This window comes from Haliotis rubra, unplaced genomic scaffold (assembly GCF_003918875.1).
Source record: "Haliotis rubra isolate DU_JTF1 unplaced genomic scaffold, ASM391887v1 Scf334, whole genome shotgun sequence".
NCBI classification, from domain to species: Eukaryota; Metazoa; Mollusca; class Gastropoda; order Lepetellida; family Haliotidae; genus Haliotis; species Haliotis rubra.
Genome location: NW_025767007.1, coordinates 942,025 through 961,626, shown reverse-complemented (window position 1 = coordinate 961,626; position 19,602 = coordinate 942,025). Strand labels below are relative to the sequence as shown.

Sequence of the window (19,602 nt, the reverse complement as noted above, 5' to 3'; positions counted from 1 at the left end):
ACACACCAGTCTTTGGCCGTACAACCATGACCCCCTAGTTTGTCAGCACCATATCTGCACTAACCACATATACACAAGTTCTACTTGTTCACATAAATGTCAGGAACTTCATAGTTCATGGTAACAGGTGCCGAGATATCAAATGGAAACAAATGCACAATTAATGCTCGTATTCTTAAATCAAACATGTTAACACGAATCAACCATAGTGTAAAACCTTTATTGACGAAATTTGATACATATCATATGGAAAGGCATAGGGGTCACTTTCTATTTAGCATCCAAAATCATTCTGCCAACGTTATCATTTTGGAAACAGATAAAAACAGTATCTTGAGTGCAGGACAGCTAACAACCTTAGTGGCATTGTGATGTCATTTGATTGCGACGACTTTCTGGTCTGTAAAGCTTTGTGATGCAATTTCATTGGAGCAGTGTCTCCAAGAGGACAACTGAGCAATGGTTGCTGTGTAAGCCTGTTTGAGGTGCCATAAATATGTGATTATACAATATGAATTTAAATGTATACATTTATCGAGTTCCGATTACATCGATAGACAACCTCGCTCATGGGACCTAAGCATTGGTCACAAGTGTTGTTTTCTTTTCAAGCGTTGATGAAGTGTCATTGCTCATCATAGACATTGCTCACGTGGTCAAGATCTGGCTTGCCTGGTCCCTATTTACATATACACAAGCATCCGTAAAATACAGATCCTATACTGCTTACTGAGACTACATTCTTTCTCTCGCTCTCGCACTCAATATTCACTATTAAGTCCAAATGAAAAATATTACGAAACACAAAAGAGGCAGGTCCGCTTTCGCATAAGTCGTCATTTATGTCACAATTTAAGATGAATGAATTGAAGGTGCATAATATATACTGTTTCATAATATATACTGTAAGGCGTACCATCACTGGACAATGTAGGTGAGCATTCGTCTCATGTCTCTTCTTGCTCAGACCTTGACTGTTGTTCATTGTTTCAACAATCAGAGTCCGTTGTATAATTGTGACTATATCATGAGCAGATATTTATTACAGCTGTATGATGTTTGTAAACAAATCGGGTCTGAACCAGACAATCCAGTGATTGCCACCATGCGATACGATGACAGAGCATGTGTTTATGAATCACTATGAAATAGTGATGATACCTGGTGTTCGCGAATAGGTGAGCGTATCCTGCCCCACCGGTGGCACCTGTCATAAACATATCCTAAGTCTAGTCATTTGTTCACCTGAAATAATTTGGGAACGTATGGTATAAATCAAATTGCATCGGACATAATGTTTCTTACTGGTGCACCAAATTTGGAAATTTCCTCCACATGTATACCATAAAACTTCAGCAAGCGTGTGTGTGAGCGAATAGTTTGTTACGCCTATTACAGTTACGTCGGTCTGTTCTGTTAAACTGAGTACCCTCTGTTCTAGTTTGTCTTCTGAGTACCTTCTGTTCTAGTTTGTCTTCTGAGTACCTTCTGTTCTAGTTTGTCTTCTGAGTACCCTCTGTTCTAGTTTGTCTTCTGAGTACCTTCTGTTCTAGTTTGTCTTCTGAGTACCCTCTGTTCTAGTTTGTCTTCTGAGTACCTTCTGTTCTAGTTTGTCTCTGAGTACCCTCTGTTCTAGTTTGTCTTCTGAGTACCTTCTGTTCTAGTTTGTCTTCTGAGTACCTCTGTTCTAGTTTGTCTAGAGTACCTCTTGTCTAGTTTTCTAGTCTTCTGAGTACCTTCTGTTCTAGTTTGTCTTGTCCTTCTGTTCTAGTTTGTCTTCTGTACCTCTAGTTCTGTCTCTCTGAGTACCCTCTGTTCTAGTTTGTCTTCTGAGTACCTTCTGTTAGTTTGTTTGAGTACCTTCTGTTCTAGTTTGTCTTCTGAGTACCTTCTGTTCTAGTTTGTCTTCTGAGTACCTTCTCTGTCTAGTTTGTCTCTGAGTACCTTCTGTTCTACCTTGACTTCTGATTACCTTCTGTTCTAGTTTGTCTTCTGAGTACCTTCTCTGTTCTAGTTTGTCTTCTGAGTACCTTCTGTTCTAGTTTGTCTTCTGAGTACCTTCTGTTCTAGTTTGTCTTCTGAGTACCTTCTGTTCTAGTTTGTCTTCTGAGTACCTTCTGTTCTAGTTTGTCTTCTGAGTACCTTCTGTTCTACCTTGACTTCTGAGTACCTTCTGTTCTAGTTTGTCTTCTGAGTACCTTCTGTTCTAGTTGTCTTCTGAGTACCTTCTGTTCTAGTTTGTCTCTCTGAGCACCTTCTGTTCTAGTTTGACTCTGAGTCTGTTCTAGTTTGTCTCTGAGTACCTTGTTCTAGTTTGTCTCTCTGAGTACCTTCTGTTCTAGTTTGTCTCTGAGTACCTTCTGTTCTAGTTTGTCTCTGAGTACCTTCTGTTCTACCTTGTCTTCTGAGTACCTTCTGTTCTAGTTTGTCTTCTGAGTACCTTCTGTTCTAGTTTGTCTTCTGAGTACCTTCTGTTCTAGTTTGTCTTCTGAGTACCTTCTGTTCTAGTTTGTCTTCTGAGTACCTTCTGTTCTAGTTTGTCTTCTGAGTACCTTCTGTTCTAGTTTGTCTTCTGAGTACCTTCTGTTCTAGTTTGTCTTCTGAGTACTTTCTGTCCTACCTTGTCTTCTGAGTACCCTCTGTTCTATCTTGTCTTCTGGGTACCTTGTGTTCTACCTTGTCTTCTGGTCTATCTTCTGTTCTACTTTGTCGTATGAGTACCTCTTGGTCCATTTTCTATGAGTACCTTCTGTTCTACCCTGCGCTCTGAGTACCTTCTGTTCTACCTTGTCTTCTGAGTATTTTCTGTTTCTGATTACGCTTTATTCCACACTGTTCTACCATGCCTCCTGAACACTTTCTGTTCTGAATCGTAAGTACTTTTTCTATCCTGCCTTCTGAGTACATTCCGTTTTTCTCTGTCTCCTGAGTACTTCGTCTTCTTCCCTTTCTTCGAAGTACCTTCTGTGCTACCCTACCTTCTGATAAAGTTGAGTTATGTTTGAACGCACGCTCTCCCGAATATAACCCCAGAATACATCAGATGGGTATTGTTGAACGGTGTCATAGCTTGGTGTTAGTAGTAGCAGTTAAAGACGAAGAATTGTTGAACCAATATCATGTAACATTTTAAGACTATATACATGAACAGCAATTGATATGAAGCAACAGTATTAGAAATGCCTCATATCCTATGGTTTCTACATTCGTAACTAGGTAACGATGGCCATCTGTCCAAGGTAAAAACCCAAGTGTGTACAACTGCTTTCCCTTGTCTTTGTGCAGCAAGTCCTAGATTATACTGCAGGTTGACTGGCATAATTGTTGTATTTGGAACGTTTTTTCTCTGATGCAATATAGATATTATTCTGATAGCACATTCAAGACACACAGATCTTTATTTTTGCAAACTCTCATTCCTAATTAAAACAGCTATAATAATGTGTGAGAGTGCCAGACCAGTGTCAATGCACTCGACATTTTGGAATCCGGAAGTTTCACTGGAACTAATGTGAAAAACCTCGATGGTTTACAGTCATACGGTTCTTTCTTCATGGTGGTAATTTCCTAGCTTTGAGTCGTCAGTGAATACTAATGACGGTTTCTCTGGTCTCTTTACTCCATAATTGAACAAACCAATAAAACGCAGCACTACAATGCATAATAAATGCTGGGCGCTGGAAAAGATAAGACACATTTGGTTATTTGAGTTTATTAATTAGGCATTTATTCATTTATCCGTAAAGACCATGACACAAGATAATTGAATACGTGCAATTAAAGCAGGTAAGGTAATTACACCCAATCCATTAATGTTTTCCTGTTGGTTCATACGATTGTGCGTCAATACAAGTCCACACCACACATAATTAGCGGATCTGTTTAATTGTTCACCTATACTTCATCAGCATCAACGATGCTCCTGCTTCAAGGATGCGATGTTAATGTTTAGACTCGTGTGACAAGAGAAAACGTATAGTATTCCTGGGACATCCCACTTGAAATGGGCCACGTTGATCCGGTGTTGAGCAGGGTGAGTGAGTGAGTCGCGTTTAACGACGTTCTTAGCATTATCGTAGTATTGCCACGGCAAGGGACAACCAACGTCTTTGTATATAGTATCCATGTGGAGAATCAAACCAAACTCTTCGTGGCGAGCGAACGCTTTAACCACTGGGCTACACTACCCCTACTCAATATGTTGGACACTGCTCTCATACCTTACAGGTGCACACAATCAACGAGAACAAAACTAATGGTTTCACTATGGTGAAAGGAAGAACAATAAGAATTGGAATTGCTTGCTCATACTTTTGAAAATTCGTTTACGAGACCGGTTCGAGTCATTCAGACTTGAAATAATTCACATTCACATGCTTCTACCATTGATAAGTTGATACATTACGCTCGAAACTCACACATTACTAATTAACCGAGGGATATGTTGTTAAACTCTCTTCTGTCAACCCGGGCGCCTCCAACAGACCCGGATGTAGTTAACAGCCGTTAAAAACATTTAAACCTAATCTCAACATTAAAGGATGCCGGACTGATTCCATTACGTAGGTAAACACGTGAAAATATGCCAATTAGGATCAATTTAACCCGTGTTAGGCGCAGCCCGTATACATTCTGGCTAATTCAGTTCTCTTATCTGTTAAATTTAATTATATTTCCACTTTGCGTTCCTGCAGAACATGTGTTGACCTATGAGGGAGTTTTTATGGATTTGTCTTCTCAACTTCTGTCGCGTACAAGTCGATGTTTTGATTAAGATTTGATATTTCAGCAGCATATTTTATTCTGTTTTAGTGATGCTATCGGTGTGTGTTGATCGTAGCATTTAATCATATCATGTTACCTAAAGTTAAAGGAAAGGCTGTTTGTTCGTGTATGTTCTGTTAAACTGAGTACCTTCTGTTCTAGTTTGTCTTCTGAGTACCTTCTGTTCTAGTTTGTCTTTCTGAGTACCTTCTGTTCTACCTTGTGTTCTGGGTACCTTGTGTTCTACCTTGTGTTCTGGTCTACCTTCTGTTCTACTTTGTCTTATGAGTACATTTTGGTCCATTTTTCTATGAGTACCTCCTGTTCTACCCTACACTCTGAGTACCTTCTGTTCCACCTTGTCTTCTGAGTACTTTCTGTTTCTGATTACGCTCTATTCCACACTGTTCTACCATGCCTCCTGAACACTTTCTGTTCTGAATCGTAAGTATTTTTTCTATGCTGCCTTGGGTACATTCCGTTTTTCTCTGTCTCCTGAGTACTTCGCCTTCTTCCCTTTCTTCGGAGTACCTTCTGTGCTACCCTGCCTTAAGAGAAAGTTGAGTTATGCTTGAACGCACGCTCTCTCGAATATAACCCCAGAATACACCAGATGGGTATTGTTGAACGGTGTCATAGCTTGGTGTTGGTAGTGGCAGTGAAAGACGAATACTGTGTGTATTTAGGCATGAACAATATCATGTAACATTTTAAGACTATATACATGAACAGCAATAGATATGAAGCAACAGTATTAGAAATGCCTCATATCCTAAGGTTTCTACATTCGTAACTAGGTAACGATGGCCATCTGTCCAAGGTAAAACCCCAAGTGTGTACAACTGCTTTCCCTTGTCTTTGTGCAGCAAGTCCTAGATTATACTGCAGGTTGACTGGCATTATTGTTGTATTTGGAACGGTTTTTTCTCGGATGCAATATAGATATTATTCTGATAGCACATTCATGACACACAGATCTTTATTTTTGCAAACTCTCATTCCCAATGAAAACAGCTATAATAATGTGTGAGAGTGTCAGACCAGTTGTTATTTTCATTCTTAGAAGTGTTTGTGCAGTCTGGAAAAGATATTTTGAACACAAAATCAATTGTTTTTATATAAATTTTCTACCACTGCATTCCAAAGTTCCAAATCAAAATAACTCATTCCACTCCACGTATGTCACAGATCAGAGTTGTCGAAGATTCCCCCGAGCTCAGCAAGGCGAGAGGATCCATTTTCAATGTTTTTCACACATGATCTCTCATGTTTTTCAGTATTCTGTTTGCACTGTTGCAAGGAAGGGTAATGCGTTATAGGACTGGATTCTTTTTGTAATAATTTGACTCAGATGAAAATAAACTATGACTTTCAGTGCATATAACATATTCTGGTTTAAGACCATGACGTACAAGGTCAGACTGCCATGATATCTAAGTTTGTACCGAAAACATATACAGAATGTTGACGACAAATGACCGCGTGTAAACTGAATAAAATTACCATTTGGAACCAAATAATCCACACAACCAGATTTAATGCGATTTAGGCATCGCCTCGAATGTTTGTTTTTTATGACAGCACAACAGGCCAGCAGTTGTAACCATGAAATATTCCGATAATACCCAGACTATTGTAAGGATTACAAATGGAAGGCTGTCCTTTATACCACCATCATAAATGATGGTGATAGTATGTAGACCAACAGAATTATGCACGTGTTACAACGCATCTTGCCATGGTACCATATCCTGACGTCATGATTTCGTCGTATCCTGCATCGTTTCATACGTCATTGATTCCTTATCAAATCTCTCTCTGACGTTAAACTCGTGTTTCTCCCAGTGTTGTGAGGTAGAATACTTACACGTCTCAACTTGGTGTCATAAGAACATGGAAACAAAGTAATGATGTATGTAGTTTCTTCTCCTTTACGTACAAGCCTGCGTAAAGGATATTAATGGAATCGCTAAGGTAAATAACCTGTTTTATTTCAGGCAGTAACTGCTTGCCAGGGTTAAAATAGACATGTAACTGTAATCGATGTGCAGAATGGTTGGAAGAAGGCCATTTGTAATATGACGCAGGAAACCGTTTTGTCGTATGTACGCTTAGATGTGATTGGTGGAAATACGCCTTGCTTCTCTCTGATTCGATAAACATGATCGTGACGTCATTGCGATTTACTAGAACTTGCTCGTGCGCAGTATATTTTGACGCGAGAGACTTCGCCTCGTGTAGTGTAATTCATTTTCCATTTGCATGGTCGCTTTTCGTTTTTAGTTTGTGCTCGATTTTTGTGACATGTAATCTGCTTTCCTTTAGGTTCTTGGAGAACAGAATTAGAAGTCTGCAAGGATCACGCCCTTGTGCATTGAGAAAGACATTTTCGACGTAGTTCAGTCTTAGATTAACACAGACATCGTTATGTATTCACCATTGAATTGTGTCACTGTTTGTTTAAGGTTCTGATGCATCTTTTACATGGAGCAAGCATGGGCCACAAACCGATGATAAGGTGTAAGGCGTTTGGTACAAATTTTCCTTATGCCATACTGTTCGGATGTAACCATATGGTTTAGAAATCGTACTTACTCTTGTTCTTCTCCTTCGTCAAGAAACCCGGTGGCAAATTTCTTTATGTCAACAATTACATGTACACGGTGCGGCAGTTTCTTCTCTAATGCAGACAAGCATAACCATTTCTACTGCACAAATACTTTATTACTATTTGATGTCATTGGCGGTTCTAACACACACACACACACACACACACACACACACACACACACACACACATTTTTTGAAAATGGATCCGCCTATGGATGTAGAATCATAAATACAAGTTCGTGTTACAGCATGAATCGTACAATCGACTGTGCGTTCAGCAGATATTTCTTAGAAATATGAAAAAGAGTTTTTCCGCTTTTATTACATAAATAAGTAAGTGAAGATTCTAAGTTTGAGCGAAAAGCTGAGCTCATCCCGCCCCACCGGAGGCACCCATCTCATCCATATGCAAACGAAAGTCAATTCTTCACCTGAAAATCGAAAGGTACAAGTCAAAATGGAGAATTGCATCGACATCATTTAATCACTCATGTGTCCAGTGTAGAAATTTCCTTCATCCATAGAACGTTCAGTGAGGTTTACTGAGGCTTTGGGTGATATAGCCTTGATCAAACCATGCTTGAATAATTACCTCAATTTGTTACTGTCTTGCTTCTGTCTACTGAAGGAACATTCATTTTCGTTCAAATCACCCTGAGTGCACGTATTTGTACATGCAGCAATAGCATTCTGCGGGGAAGGCTTCTTACATAGACAGGGTTGTCGTAGGCATTGATTCCTTTGCTTCTCCCAATCAATCTTTTGTAACAGCAGGAGGTGGAAACATTGATTGATTTCTTTAACATGGACATTTTGGCGTTAAAGAAACGCAGACCACGATATGATCTTCCAACACGTCCGTGGCGTATATACTTCAAATATACAAACATTTCTGAGATTTGGAACCCGTCATGCCGAAGAACTTCGTCTCCTAATGAGATTGGTTTGCTTTTTATACATGGTTTGACGTAAAGGAGATCTGTATCGCGATCACTGTTTAACTCCCACTTTGACAGGAGTAGAGAACGCTAAGTCTGCAAGTATCTCGCTCAGACCAAAGATATTGGCTCGGCTACATTTCGATAAAGGATGAGAAAGACGGATGGTGGGAAATTGATGGACGACGCAGGCTTTTACTTATCGAACTAGATAGGAGTCGATAGATGCACCATGGGATATTTCTGGACCGAAGCAGGATGAAGGGTTGTTGGCGCCAGCCCCTGACTCCCTTTTGTTGTTTCTGTATATGTAGGCAGGTCACAACATTCACACTGACTAATAAAGCATACGACTTTATGGATAACAATTTCTTGTTTGTAGCATTGAGCAATTTTAGCTTGAATAATAACTTGTTGTTTATTGCATAGTTCACTTTTAGCTCTATGCAATCAAGATGAAGTTGTTATCCATAAAGTCGTTCTTTTAGAATGCCAATCAAACCAAAATGTTAAATTGCATTGTTTTCAACAGTGTTTGAACATTCAAATTAAGCTCATTAAATCAAGATACAACTGGAATACAGATTGAACATCACTCACTCTCTCATTCTAGCATACTGTATTCTACAAACACATTTTTCTTTGTCAAATGGACCCGTGAAGATCCGCGTTAGAAGCGCAAACGGGATCGGGTGGTCAGTCTCGCTGACTTGGTTGACACATGTCATCGTACCCCAAATGCGTAGAACGATGCTCGTGATGTTGATCACTGGATTGTCAGGTCCAGACTCGATTATTTACAGACCGCCGCCATATAGCTGGAATATTCCCGCGTGCGGCGTTAAACAATAAACCAATCAACCAACTTTGCCATGAGCATGCAGACACTGCTGATTTTACACTGTTCTCGCTGTGATTTATACAATGTGCTGACTGGGGCATTACCTCTTTATTCTTACCTGTTGTAGATACAACCTTTCCTAAGCAGCCATCTGTTTTATTCATTATGTAAAAACAGCTACTGTCAGTAATACATTTTGCCAATAAAAGAGGTAGCACTGTGCAAGCTACACACGAGGCCTACTTCGTGCCCAGACAGATCGGTTTCTCCCCATACTGCTTGACTTGCATTGAAACACACCCATACACCACCACAGTAGCCATCCTCCTACTGTCCAATGTGGTTTGATTTTTAAACTTTGATTTTAAACAGAGGGAAAATATGATCACACTGTGCCTGTGAAGATCCGGGTTAGAATTGGTCTTCAGCAACCCATGCTTCTCATAAGAGACGACAAACGGGATCGGGTGGTCAGGCTCGCTGACTTGGTTGACATATGTCATCGTATCCCAAGTGCGTAGAACGATGCTCATGATGTTGATCACTGTTGATTATTTACAGACCGCCGCCATATAGCTGGAATATTGCTGAGTGCGGCGTTAAACAACCAACCAACCAACCACCCATATACCAGCACAGTAACCATTCTGCATACTCCAACAGTCCTATGTATTACAACTTTTAAACAGAAGGAAAACATGATTACACTGCATATTTCAGAAAGGTTTCATTCTATTATTTCGCACATTCTATCGATACAACAGCATCACGTTCATCACTGTAGCACGTTCATAATCATCATCATCAGTTTACAAATGTGACCTTTCGACAAATCCACTTCGTAACATTAGTTTCCCACTTTAATGTCACTCGATACAATCACGAGTTCGATGTTCTGAACATATCATGGAACTAATTTTGTGCATGTTGTGTAAATTAATTAATTCATCTAGGTCATGATGCATACCGTGAAGACTCACAAGGTTATATTGCCGAAAAGACAGAGTTTTAATGTATGACCTAGATGTGTCCTTTGAGAGAAGCTGTTTCTTCACTTAAGACATTGTTTTTCGGATCATTTGAAACTGCATAAAGTTTTCCCATTTTATCGATCTCAGAGAAAGCAGTTGGCAAACTGCAGTGTTTTTTCTCGTGATCACCAGCTACAAATGTTGTATTTTTAGGCGTTCGTTTTACCAGTGTTGAACGTTTTATGAGAAAAAAGCCTTCGTTTACGTGAGAAATAATCAACATTTTTCACCCTTCGTCGTTACATGACTTGTATATAACTGTTTCTATTCCACACTGTAAGTAAGTACCTGTTATAGCAACGGTACAATAAGCATTGCAGTGTGGAATTTTCTTATTACAGGTGGAATGTATTTGAAATAGAATTTACGTTATACTCCCTTTCTGAAAGGTAAGTCGAGGTTTAGAAGTTTTGGGTTTTATGTAACGAGGGCATATTTTCTGTATATTCTGTAACAGTCTGAAAGATCTAGCACAAATGTTGTTTGGCATATTATTCAGTAATTTGGTAAGTGTTTGACCAAATTTGCATGATAGTCATGTCATTTTGAAGTGATGTGGTGGTGACCTGTTTGTAGTTGCCAGTCGACTACAAAAGTACATTACCGGGGCACAGTGGTACAAGGTAGCCTCCATCAGATGGACAGATTACCGCGAGCTAATAAAGGGTTCGGATCCCCGATTCGAGAGGATTATGAGTCTTGTTATGTTACTTTCAAACCGTACTAAATTTAACGACTTTGTGTGTGACTGCCGTGTTACGCTGACAGGCCGTGAGACGACTAAAATACTGTTTAAAGGGCGCAATACTCCCATCACTTACACAATTTAAATCGATAAGACTTGCAATATTGACGCCTCGGGTTCAGCGGTGTTACATGAATCAATTTAACACTCCAATATCAAGGGAAGTTTTAGGTCGAGCAATCGTTAGCCCTTAAATAGATGAGATGTGCCTCGACCGACCTGGCTGGAGCAATATATTTGACCTGTTGAGATACCACTGTGTGGCTTATATAACATTATGTTTACGAAGAAATGCGTTTGTTTTGCTGATTATAGACGCAAAATAAACCTGACAGTTGCATGCAAGCAAACTATCTAAATGCTAAGAAAACAAAAAGGCTGGTCCTGGATTGTAAATTTCAACAGTTCCATCATCAAAAGTGATTTGTTTATTTGATGGCCCGCCTGTTTGTCCATTTTTCACTCAACTGACATGATTAAGGGCATTAACAAAATGGCAGATTTAGATTTAGATTCCCGACAAATTATGATAACAAGCTGTGCTTACGCAAGTCCTTAGACCACCTGCTTAGTCAAGTGGATAAAGCGTCTGCCTGGAGAGCTGAAAGTCGGTTGTTCGATCCCTGTCATTATGCATTAAATGCTGGTATTTTATGTCACGCTGCCTGGTGCTCGGCATTAAGAATTTAAAACAGGGACAGATCCGCTCAGAGTAAATATACATTGTTACATGTAAAAATGCGACGAAGGCATCTTACCGGCACTAAAACCACGGCATCAGGCCGAACTAATGCAAAAACACTCACGCACATGCACACGCACACGCACACGCACACGCACACACTCAAAACACAACACAAAGTACACGAGCACGCAAGTCGCTACAATCCAGTACTCTTTCAAGTGACGTTTCACCTCACCTCGAATAGCTACAATACATAACGGTACATTTCTGAAACAGCTTATACCTGCAGAATATGGCGACGCAAGATAAAGAGGAGGTCAAAGTCCACACTCGATCCGATGCAGCACACAATTACGTGTGCGTACGTACATGTTGTGGTACACCCAGTTGTAAACCGGCTGACCTATGCGTAGTAATTCTAAAGGTCAAGTTCAGAAGGGAATACCTCTCAACAAATACATCTTTATAGTGCCTTCGAAGCGTGGTATTGTAAAGGTTGCCTGTAAACATAGAACCAGTGTTGATGCAACTGTACAATCGGTGACGGAGCTGTTCAACATAGCAGTAGGGTAGAAAATCGGCTGAGTCAGCAGAAAAAGAAAGCGCAAATAGACGATGCACTTATGCAAGATTTATACTACTTTGTTTCTATTCTTTAAAACTCCGTGTGGTTGTAAGGAGAGTCAGTGGGAGAGCCAATGTGTCTGCGTGCGTGCGTGCGTAATTTATAATAGAAATAGTTTTAACGGCAAACGGTGTATTTCATTTTGAAAAATTCTGGTCGAGAAATTACAGAAGACGTTTTAGATTTCGTTATTTATATTGTTATTCCAGAAATGTGCATTGACCAGAAAGCTGTTCTCCTCTGTCAAGATGTTTGATTTATACGCATAATATACTTGGCTGTGCCTCCGTGGGTTTTAAATATTTTTTCGTATTTGTAAAGGTCGAATGTTCCATAAAACAACTCAAAACAGAATCAAATATTCAATATTAAGATAAGTATATTCAGATATTGATTTTAAATTATTGATCAAATGTCAACTTTAATGACATGGTAAAACATAAGCTTCATGTAAATTTCCTCAAGGTCAGACAAACAGGCATCACAAAGTGAATTTTAACAACAAATTATACTCGCGTGTTATGGTTAGGTATATCTAAATGTAGAACGGAAGTACTTCAAATTGGAGGCACATTAGCAAGAAATGCGTGGTTATGAAAATCTTTGAAATTCCATTGTATTTGTGACCATCAAATATACAAAAAAGACTTTCGTTATTGATGGGTATGTTTAACAACGGCATTCGCCTTAGGCAACATTCCTGACATCATATTTTGTAAGAATGGTCAATATACTCTTCAACTCGGAGGCTTAAATGTTTCTCAATATCTTAACCATGTACATGTGGTATTGTATTCAAAACAGGTGACTGGAAATTATGCCTAAATTTTCAAAGACAATACAAACTTTTAATCATGAAAGAATAACATATTACATTGTTTAATCTATTAGTCACATGATCATAACGGGTCCGGGTATTGAGACGGGTACCCGGGTCCAACTCATTACCCACCCGGGAATCCGGGTTACCCATCCCAGGCCTACAGGACATGCTTACTCTTTTCTTAGACACCTGGTGTCATCGCTGATTTCCAGCGATCCTTCCCTTTTACCTTCACCACCATGTTGCCTACATACTTCCTCGAATGATAGTTTAATGTCAAATGATCAAATTCTGTCATCCCAAAGTATACCTTATCTAAGCCTTTTATCCACTCACGAAGGAGTCTTTGGAGAATCTTCATTTTCTTGAACCAAAATTACGGCACATATTGTTTGATCGTTCTGTACAAAAAATTCAACATACACACAAAATTAAAATAATGAATTTTGCTCCCAAAACGTTTGCAGTGTAGTAATCTAAATATATGGGTTTGACACTGAGTTATTGCGGTGTTTTTGTCCGTATCGTTGTAGTCCCTTTTCATTGATAAAAAACATGCATTCATGTTACCTTCGAAGCTATCATTTACAAATGATATGGCATGCATTTGCACAGGCCACGCTGTCCTTTTTCTGAGACCTTGGAATCTTTTGCATAAATACTTGCATTCCAGCTTAGAATGTTGCCAGATCTTCCTGGAAGGTAGATTTGGTGACCATATGTTCACCAAAGTCACTGGAACTGGGTTGTTCTGTTCCTCGCTTGGCGTTACTTTACGTGAGCTTGCGAGATGATCACCACCAGTGTGATCCTCTAAGAGCTTCTAGAATCGTACCAGGAAATATTTTCAGTCCCTGAAGTCCAATATTTTCTCAGTGTTCCTTCTAGCCTCGGATGGTTTCTAGGTTGTGAAAGTCCCCCTTGTGGGCAGTGACTGAGTGTATGGGACAATCGTTTCTCTGGATACTCGCCGATGGAGTAGTATACATGGTAGGTATAGACTAGCTGCTTCACATATTTGCAGTATGTTCCCGCAAAGGTCATCCTGACTTGCTGTGTATATAAGGTGCTGGAGGTGTATAATAGCAGGCGTTATGTTCCCATGTATATTGTAATAATGTCACCGTCAGCAAATCCAAGGGAATTCGAATTGTGTTTTTGTCGCCAGGAGGAAATGTCATATAGAATTGTAACAGTTCTAAGAATAGCAAGTCTTACCGGGCTATATCTGGTCTCTGATTTTACAATGTGATTGCTATATCAACGGAACAATAACATGGTTCCTTCAATCTTAAAGCTATCAGTCTTTCACAATTGTGCTGTATGTCTTCACAGTTGCTTTTCTCCAGTTATTCAAACAGTTCTGTTGCTATTTATGTGTACGTAACCCAATACATCTTATTGTGATTGGCATATGTTAATGAATAATGCAGATATGTGCCCTTCATGCAGTTCTCACTTCTGTTAGACTCACATATACGTTAACAGAAGGTCAAGGTCATGTTCAACATTGTCTCAAGAAAATGCACATCAGCTCGTTTATATTTTATCATCCTTGCCATGCTCCGCTTTCTTTGTTCGCACTCACAAGGCATGGAATAGAATACTATACTACCCATCAAAAGTTTAGACTCACTTAAAGAACTCACTATATGTTATGTATATATATACTAGGCACAAAATTAAACGGCTATTGAAACGCATAGCATACCAATGCTCACGTCTGCACAACGTCATGAGGCCACTGGAATGGTCCGTGGGGGAATGTCTCAACGACAAGTGGCTGCACATTTCCACTGCCACCGGAACACCATTTCTGCACTGGTGAGACGCTACCAGAACACAAATGACGTCATCGATCGGCCACGTTCTGGACGTCCACGTGTAACAACGCCAAGACAGGACATATGGATATGGGTGACCCATCTTTGCCACAGGTTTCAGACTGCAGTGATGACTGTCCGAACCATCCCAGGACTTCGCCGGATCCACCCCAACACAGTTCGACAACGTTTACGTCATCACGGGATCAGACCACGACGTCCCGCCATACGGCCTATCCTGACACAACGTCATAGACAAGCTCGCCGAATGTGGTGCCGAAATCATGTCCGCAGACCCTTGTTTTGGTGGAGAAATGTCGTTTTTACAGGTGAGTCCAGGTTTAACATTCCCCATAGTGACGGACGTCAACGTGCCTATAGACGCGTGGTAGAACGTTATGCACAGGCCTGTGTCTTGGAGAGGAATCGCTTTGGTGGTGACAAGGTGATGACTTGGGGTGGAATAACAGCACGCCAAAGAACTCCTTTGGTGATTGTTCAGGGCAACTTAACTGGTGTGGGATACAGGGATCAGATTCTGCCACCTGTGGCAATTCCTTTTCTGCAACGTCATGGCCCTGGGTTAACATTCCAACAGGACAATGCCCGTCCTCATACGGCAAGGGTTGCTATGGATTTCTTGCAACACCACAACGTTGACTTACTGCCTTGGCCTGCAAATTCACCGGATCTCTCCCCGATAGAGCATGTTTGGGACGAGATGGATCGACGTCTACGCCGTCTTCCTCATCCGCCAGATAACGTCCTTGATCTTGCAACAGAACTTGTGAGAATCTGGCGTGACATCCCACAAGCCTTCCTTGCACGTTTGATAGGCTCTATGCGTCGTCGATGCACTGCTGTTCTCAATGCCGATGGTGGACATACCCGTTATTGAGCTTGTGACATGGTCGTTTGGCCCATGTCCCGCTTGTGGACTCGTGACGTCATTGTGATTGACTTTTCAATTGAAATTCTCCCGACTTGTTATGGTCTCATGATCCCTCCATTAAAGTTTATATGTACCTTTGACATTGTTATCGTACTTATCGACTGGGATAATATTTTGACAATGCACAGTTTCTTTATGTGGCTAGTATATATGGTTACATTGAAGATGAATTTCTCCACTAACTAGGGGGAACCAACTGCAAACTTTATGCATATGTGTTGCAAGAGGATCATGCATCAAATTGCCGAAAAGCAAGTGCAAATATCGTGCATGTGAACAGCTGCGTTTTGGTGTTGAGTTTTGTTAAGAATTCGCCAATTTTCACTGAGTTTGACCATTTATTGAACTCATTACAATAATCTTTTCAACGTTACGAATTTGTTTTACAATACATCACTTCATGTGTAAACAGTACCTTTAAAAAGTATGGAATATTTTGCAAAATCGAGTTTAGAACAGTTGACTGAAGTAAGTGGCTACATTTACACTAATGAGTCTAAACTTTTGATGGGGAGTATATTTTGTGACCGTAATCATTTCATTGAAAGCTTGATCAGAGAACTTAAATATAATGATAATAATCCAATCAAAAAAATCAACACCCTGCCAGTTAACACGGAATGAGAAGAAACACCCTTCGGTATCATAAACTCTCGGTTTGACTAAAATGTATCCCTTTGAAGTGAGTTCTAAAAGCCCATAAACATCGACACAAAAGCATATATATTTTGATGGGTTCAGAAAATGTACTACCAAATGCCTGTCTCGAAGATTAACCATAATCCTTTATGCAATCAAGGTAGGATTTGTTTAAGAAAGTAAGAACTGATATCATTTTCATTCTCAAAACTCAAAGGAAAGCATATAAATAAACCTGCTTAAATGCTTGTCTTACCAAAGATAACATCTCTTTGATATTTGGCGAAAAAATATAAAGAAAAGCAGAGAACATCCGTATACACACCAACTGGGCACCCAGTCCCTGAACCATAATATGATCAAACTAAACCCTCACTGAAACCAGGGTCTGAAGTTCCCAGCACAGTGGGACCCCTTTTCAATTTATATGGGTTTCTGTGTTTAACCTATACATTTTCAGAGATTAAGTGCGGTCGACTGCCCTCCTTGTTAACATATTTCTCTCTTAGCATCTCTTCAAATCGGTAAATTCAAAACAAGGGAACATGACCAAGAAATTTATCTGAAGATAAAGATATATGGGTGATCTGACATGGCAAATGTATTCCTATGAGTATCAACTTTGCATCCCTTGTTGTTGAGCTATTTCGTTTTGCATACGAGTCAGAATGCCACAAAACAATTTGAAAGGAAATTTCCAAATGTAACCCATCAGTGGCTTAAATGATGCGTTACAATCTTGACATGCACAGTAAAGAGAGAGAGAGAGAGAGAGAGAGAGAGAGAGAGAGAGAGAGGGGGTGAACCTCTTTATTATAATAAAGACATCGGATCGGAATATACGCTTACTCCTTCATCAGATGAATGCTAGGATGCAGAGAGCATATACATGTGAATGTAAGAAAAGGTGGAAATGGTACAAGGGATGAAGTTGACACTCATAAACTCTCTCCCGTGTATCACTCGAAAATGTCATTCAAAGACTTCATAAATGTAACATGTCCTGTACATACCATGCTCATCTGATAAACCTTTAACTGCCCAGATCATAAGGCCCAAATATGTAATGATGAATTCCCCCTTGCATTATGGCGATATGACTTAAATGTGTAATGATTGCCTGATGCACTATGGTATTGTGGCCTAAATGTGTAATGATTGCCTGACGCACTATGGAACTATAGCATTATGGCCTAAATGTGTAATGATTGCCTGATGCACTATGGAACTTTAGCATTATGGCCTAAATGTGTAATGATTGCCTGATGCACTATGGAACTATAGCATTATGGCCTAAATGTGTAATGATTGCCTGATGCACTATGGTATTGTGGCCTAAATATGTAATGATTGCCTGATGCACTATGGAACTATAGCATTATGGCCTAAATGTGTAATGATTGCCTGATGCACTATGGAACTATAGCATTATGGCCTAAATGTGTAATGATTGCCTGATGCACTATGGTATTGTGGCCTAAATGTGTAATGATTGCCTGATGCACTATGGAACTATAGCATTATGGCCTAAATGTGTAATGATTCCCCCTTGTATTATGACGATATGATTTTAATATGTAATGATTGCCTGATGCACTATGCAATTATGGCCTAAATATGGAATGGTTGCCTGATGCCCTATGACAATATGCCCAAAATATGTAATGATTGTCTGATGCACTATGGCAATTTGCCCCAAATATGTAGATTGCCTGATGTACTATGACATTATGGCCTAAATATGTAATGGTTGCCTGATGCACTATGGCATTATGGCCTAAATATAAAATACTTGCGTGATGCACTATGGCATTAGGGCCTCAATATATAATGATTGCCTGATGCACTATGGAACTAAAGCATAATGGCCTAAATATGTAATGATTGCCGGATGCACTATAGCACTACGGTGTTATGGCCTAAATATGTGAGTGAGTGAGTTTAGATTTACGCCGCACTCAGCAATATTCCAGCTATATGACGGCGGTCTGTAAAGAATCGAGTCTGGACCAGACAATCCAGTGATCAACAGTATGAGCATTGATCTGCGCAATTGGGAACCGATGACATGTGTCAACCAAGTCAGCGGGCCTGACCACCGATCCCGTTAGTCGCCTCTTACAACCAGCATGGGTTACTGAAGATCAATTTTAACCCGGACCTTCACGGGTCTCCTAAATATGTAATGATTGCCCCATGTACAATGGGACGATGGTATTATGGCCTAAATATATCATGATTGCCGGATGCACTATAGCAATATAGTGTTATGGCCTAAATAGGTAATGATTCCCTGATGTAAAATGGCAATTTGCCCTAAATATGTACTTATTGTCTGATGCACTATGGCAATATGCCCTAAATATGTAATGATTGCCTGATGCCCGATGGCAATGTGGCCAAAATATGAAGTGATTGCCTCATGCAATATGGCCTGAAATTGTCATGATTCCTTGATATACTATTATTCAAATAAGAACAAATGATTTATAATGAGATAGTGAAAATGTTTCAAGGAAATTTTCTGCCTTTTAATATCAAACTATAGTTAGAATGCAGACTGAAGTGGACGATAACACATTAAAGCATACTTTTTATTTAATAAATTTAAATGTTTTCATAATATTCTATTGCTTCAATTTGATTTATGTGAATTGTTAGTTGAATACTTATTTGAGAAAATATTGTTTCATTGATTCTTTTGGAAAAGATTTGGAGAATTATCCTCTGGTGTTATTCGTCTTGTCAAATGACATCTTGGCTTCGAAGAGTGAGTGAGTTTAGTTTTTACGCCGCTTTTAGCAATATTCCAGCAATATCACGGCGGGGGACACCAGAAATGGGCTTCACACATTGTGCCCATGTGGGGAATCGAACCCGGGCCTTCGGCGTGACGAGCGAACGCTTTAACCACTAGGCTACCCCACCGCCCCTTGACAACATCCCCTCTATATGATAATTGTTATAATATATATACAATGTCAAATATACACATACTGAAGGTTGGCACCACATGCAAACATTTCTTGTGTTATACGATCTGTTTGCATTTTCAGTTTCTATTCAACTATATCTACCAGCTTATGAATTAAATAAACTGTTGCTGCAGTACATCGATATTCATCG

The 19,602-nt window shown here is 39.7% G+C and overlaps 1 protein-coding gene across 4 annotated transcripts in view; it reads left to right on the top strand.

The window, feature by feature from the left end:
• Positions 1-19,602, top strand: part of LOC124284342 (cys-loop ligand-gated ion channel-like) — an 88,606-nt gene that overhangs the window by 27,163 nt on the left and 41,841 nt on the right. Inside the window, exon 1 of one of the 4 annotated variants that reach the window (XM_046720428.1) lies at positions 13,907-14,052. The exons of the other annotated variants lie outside the window; for them this stretch is intronic. Within the exon in view, the coding sequence (XP_046576384.1) occupies positions 14,005-14,052 (48 nt within the window). The 5' untranslated portion in view covers positions 13,907-14,004. Of the gene's footprint in view, positions 1-13,906; positions 14,053-19,602 lie in introns of those variants that run through there. 4 annotated transcript variants of the gene reach the window in all.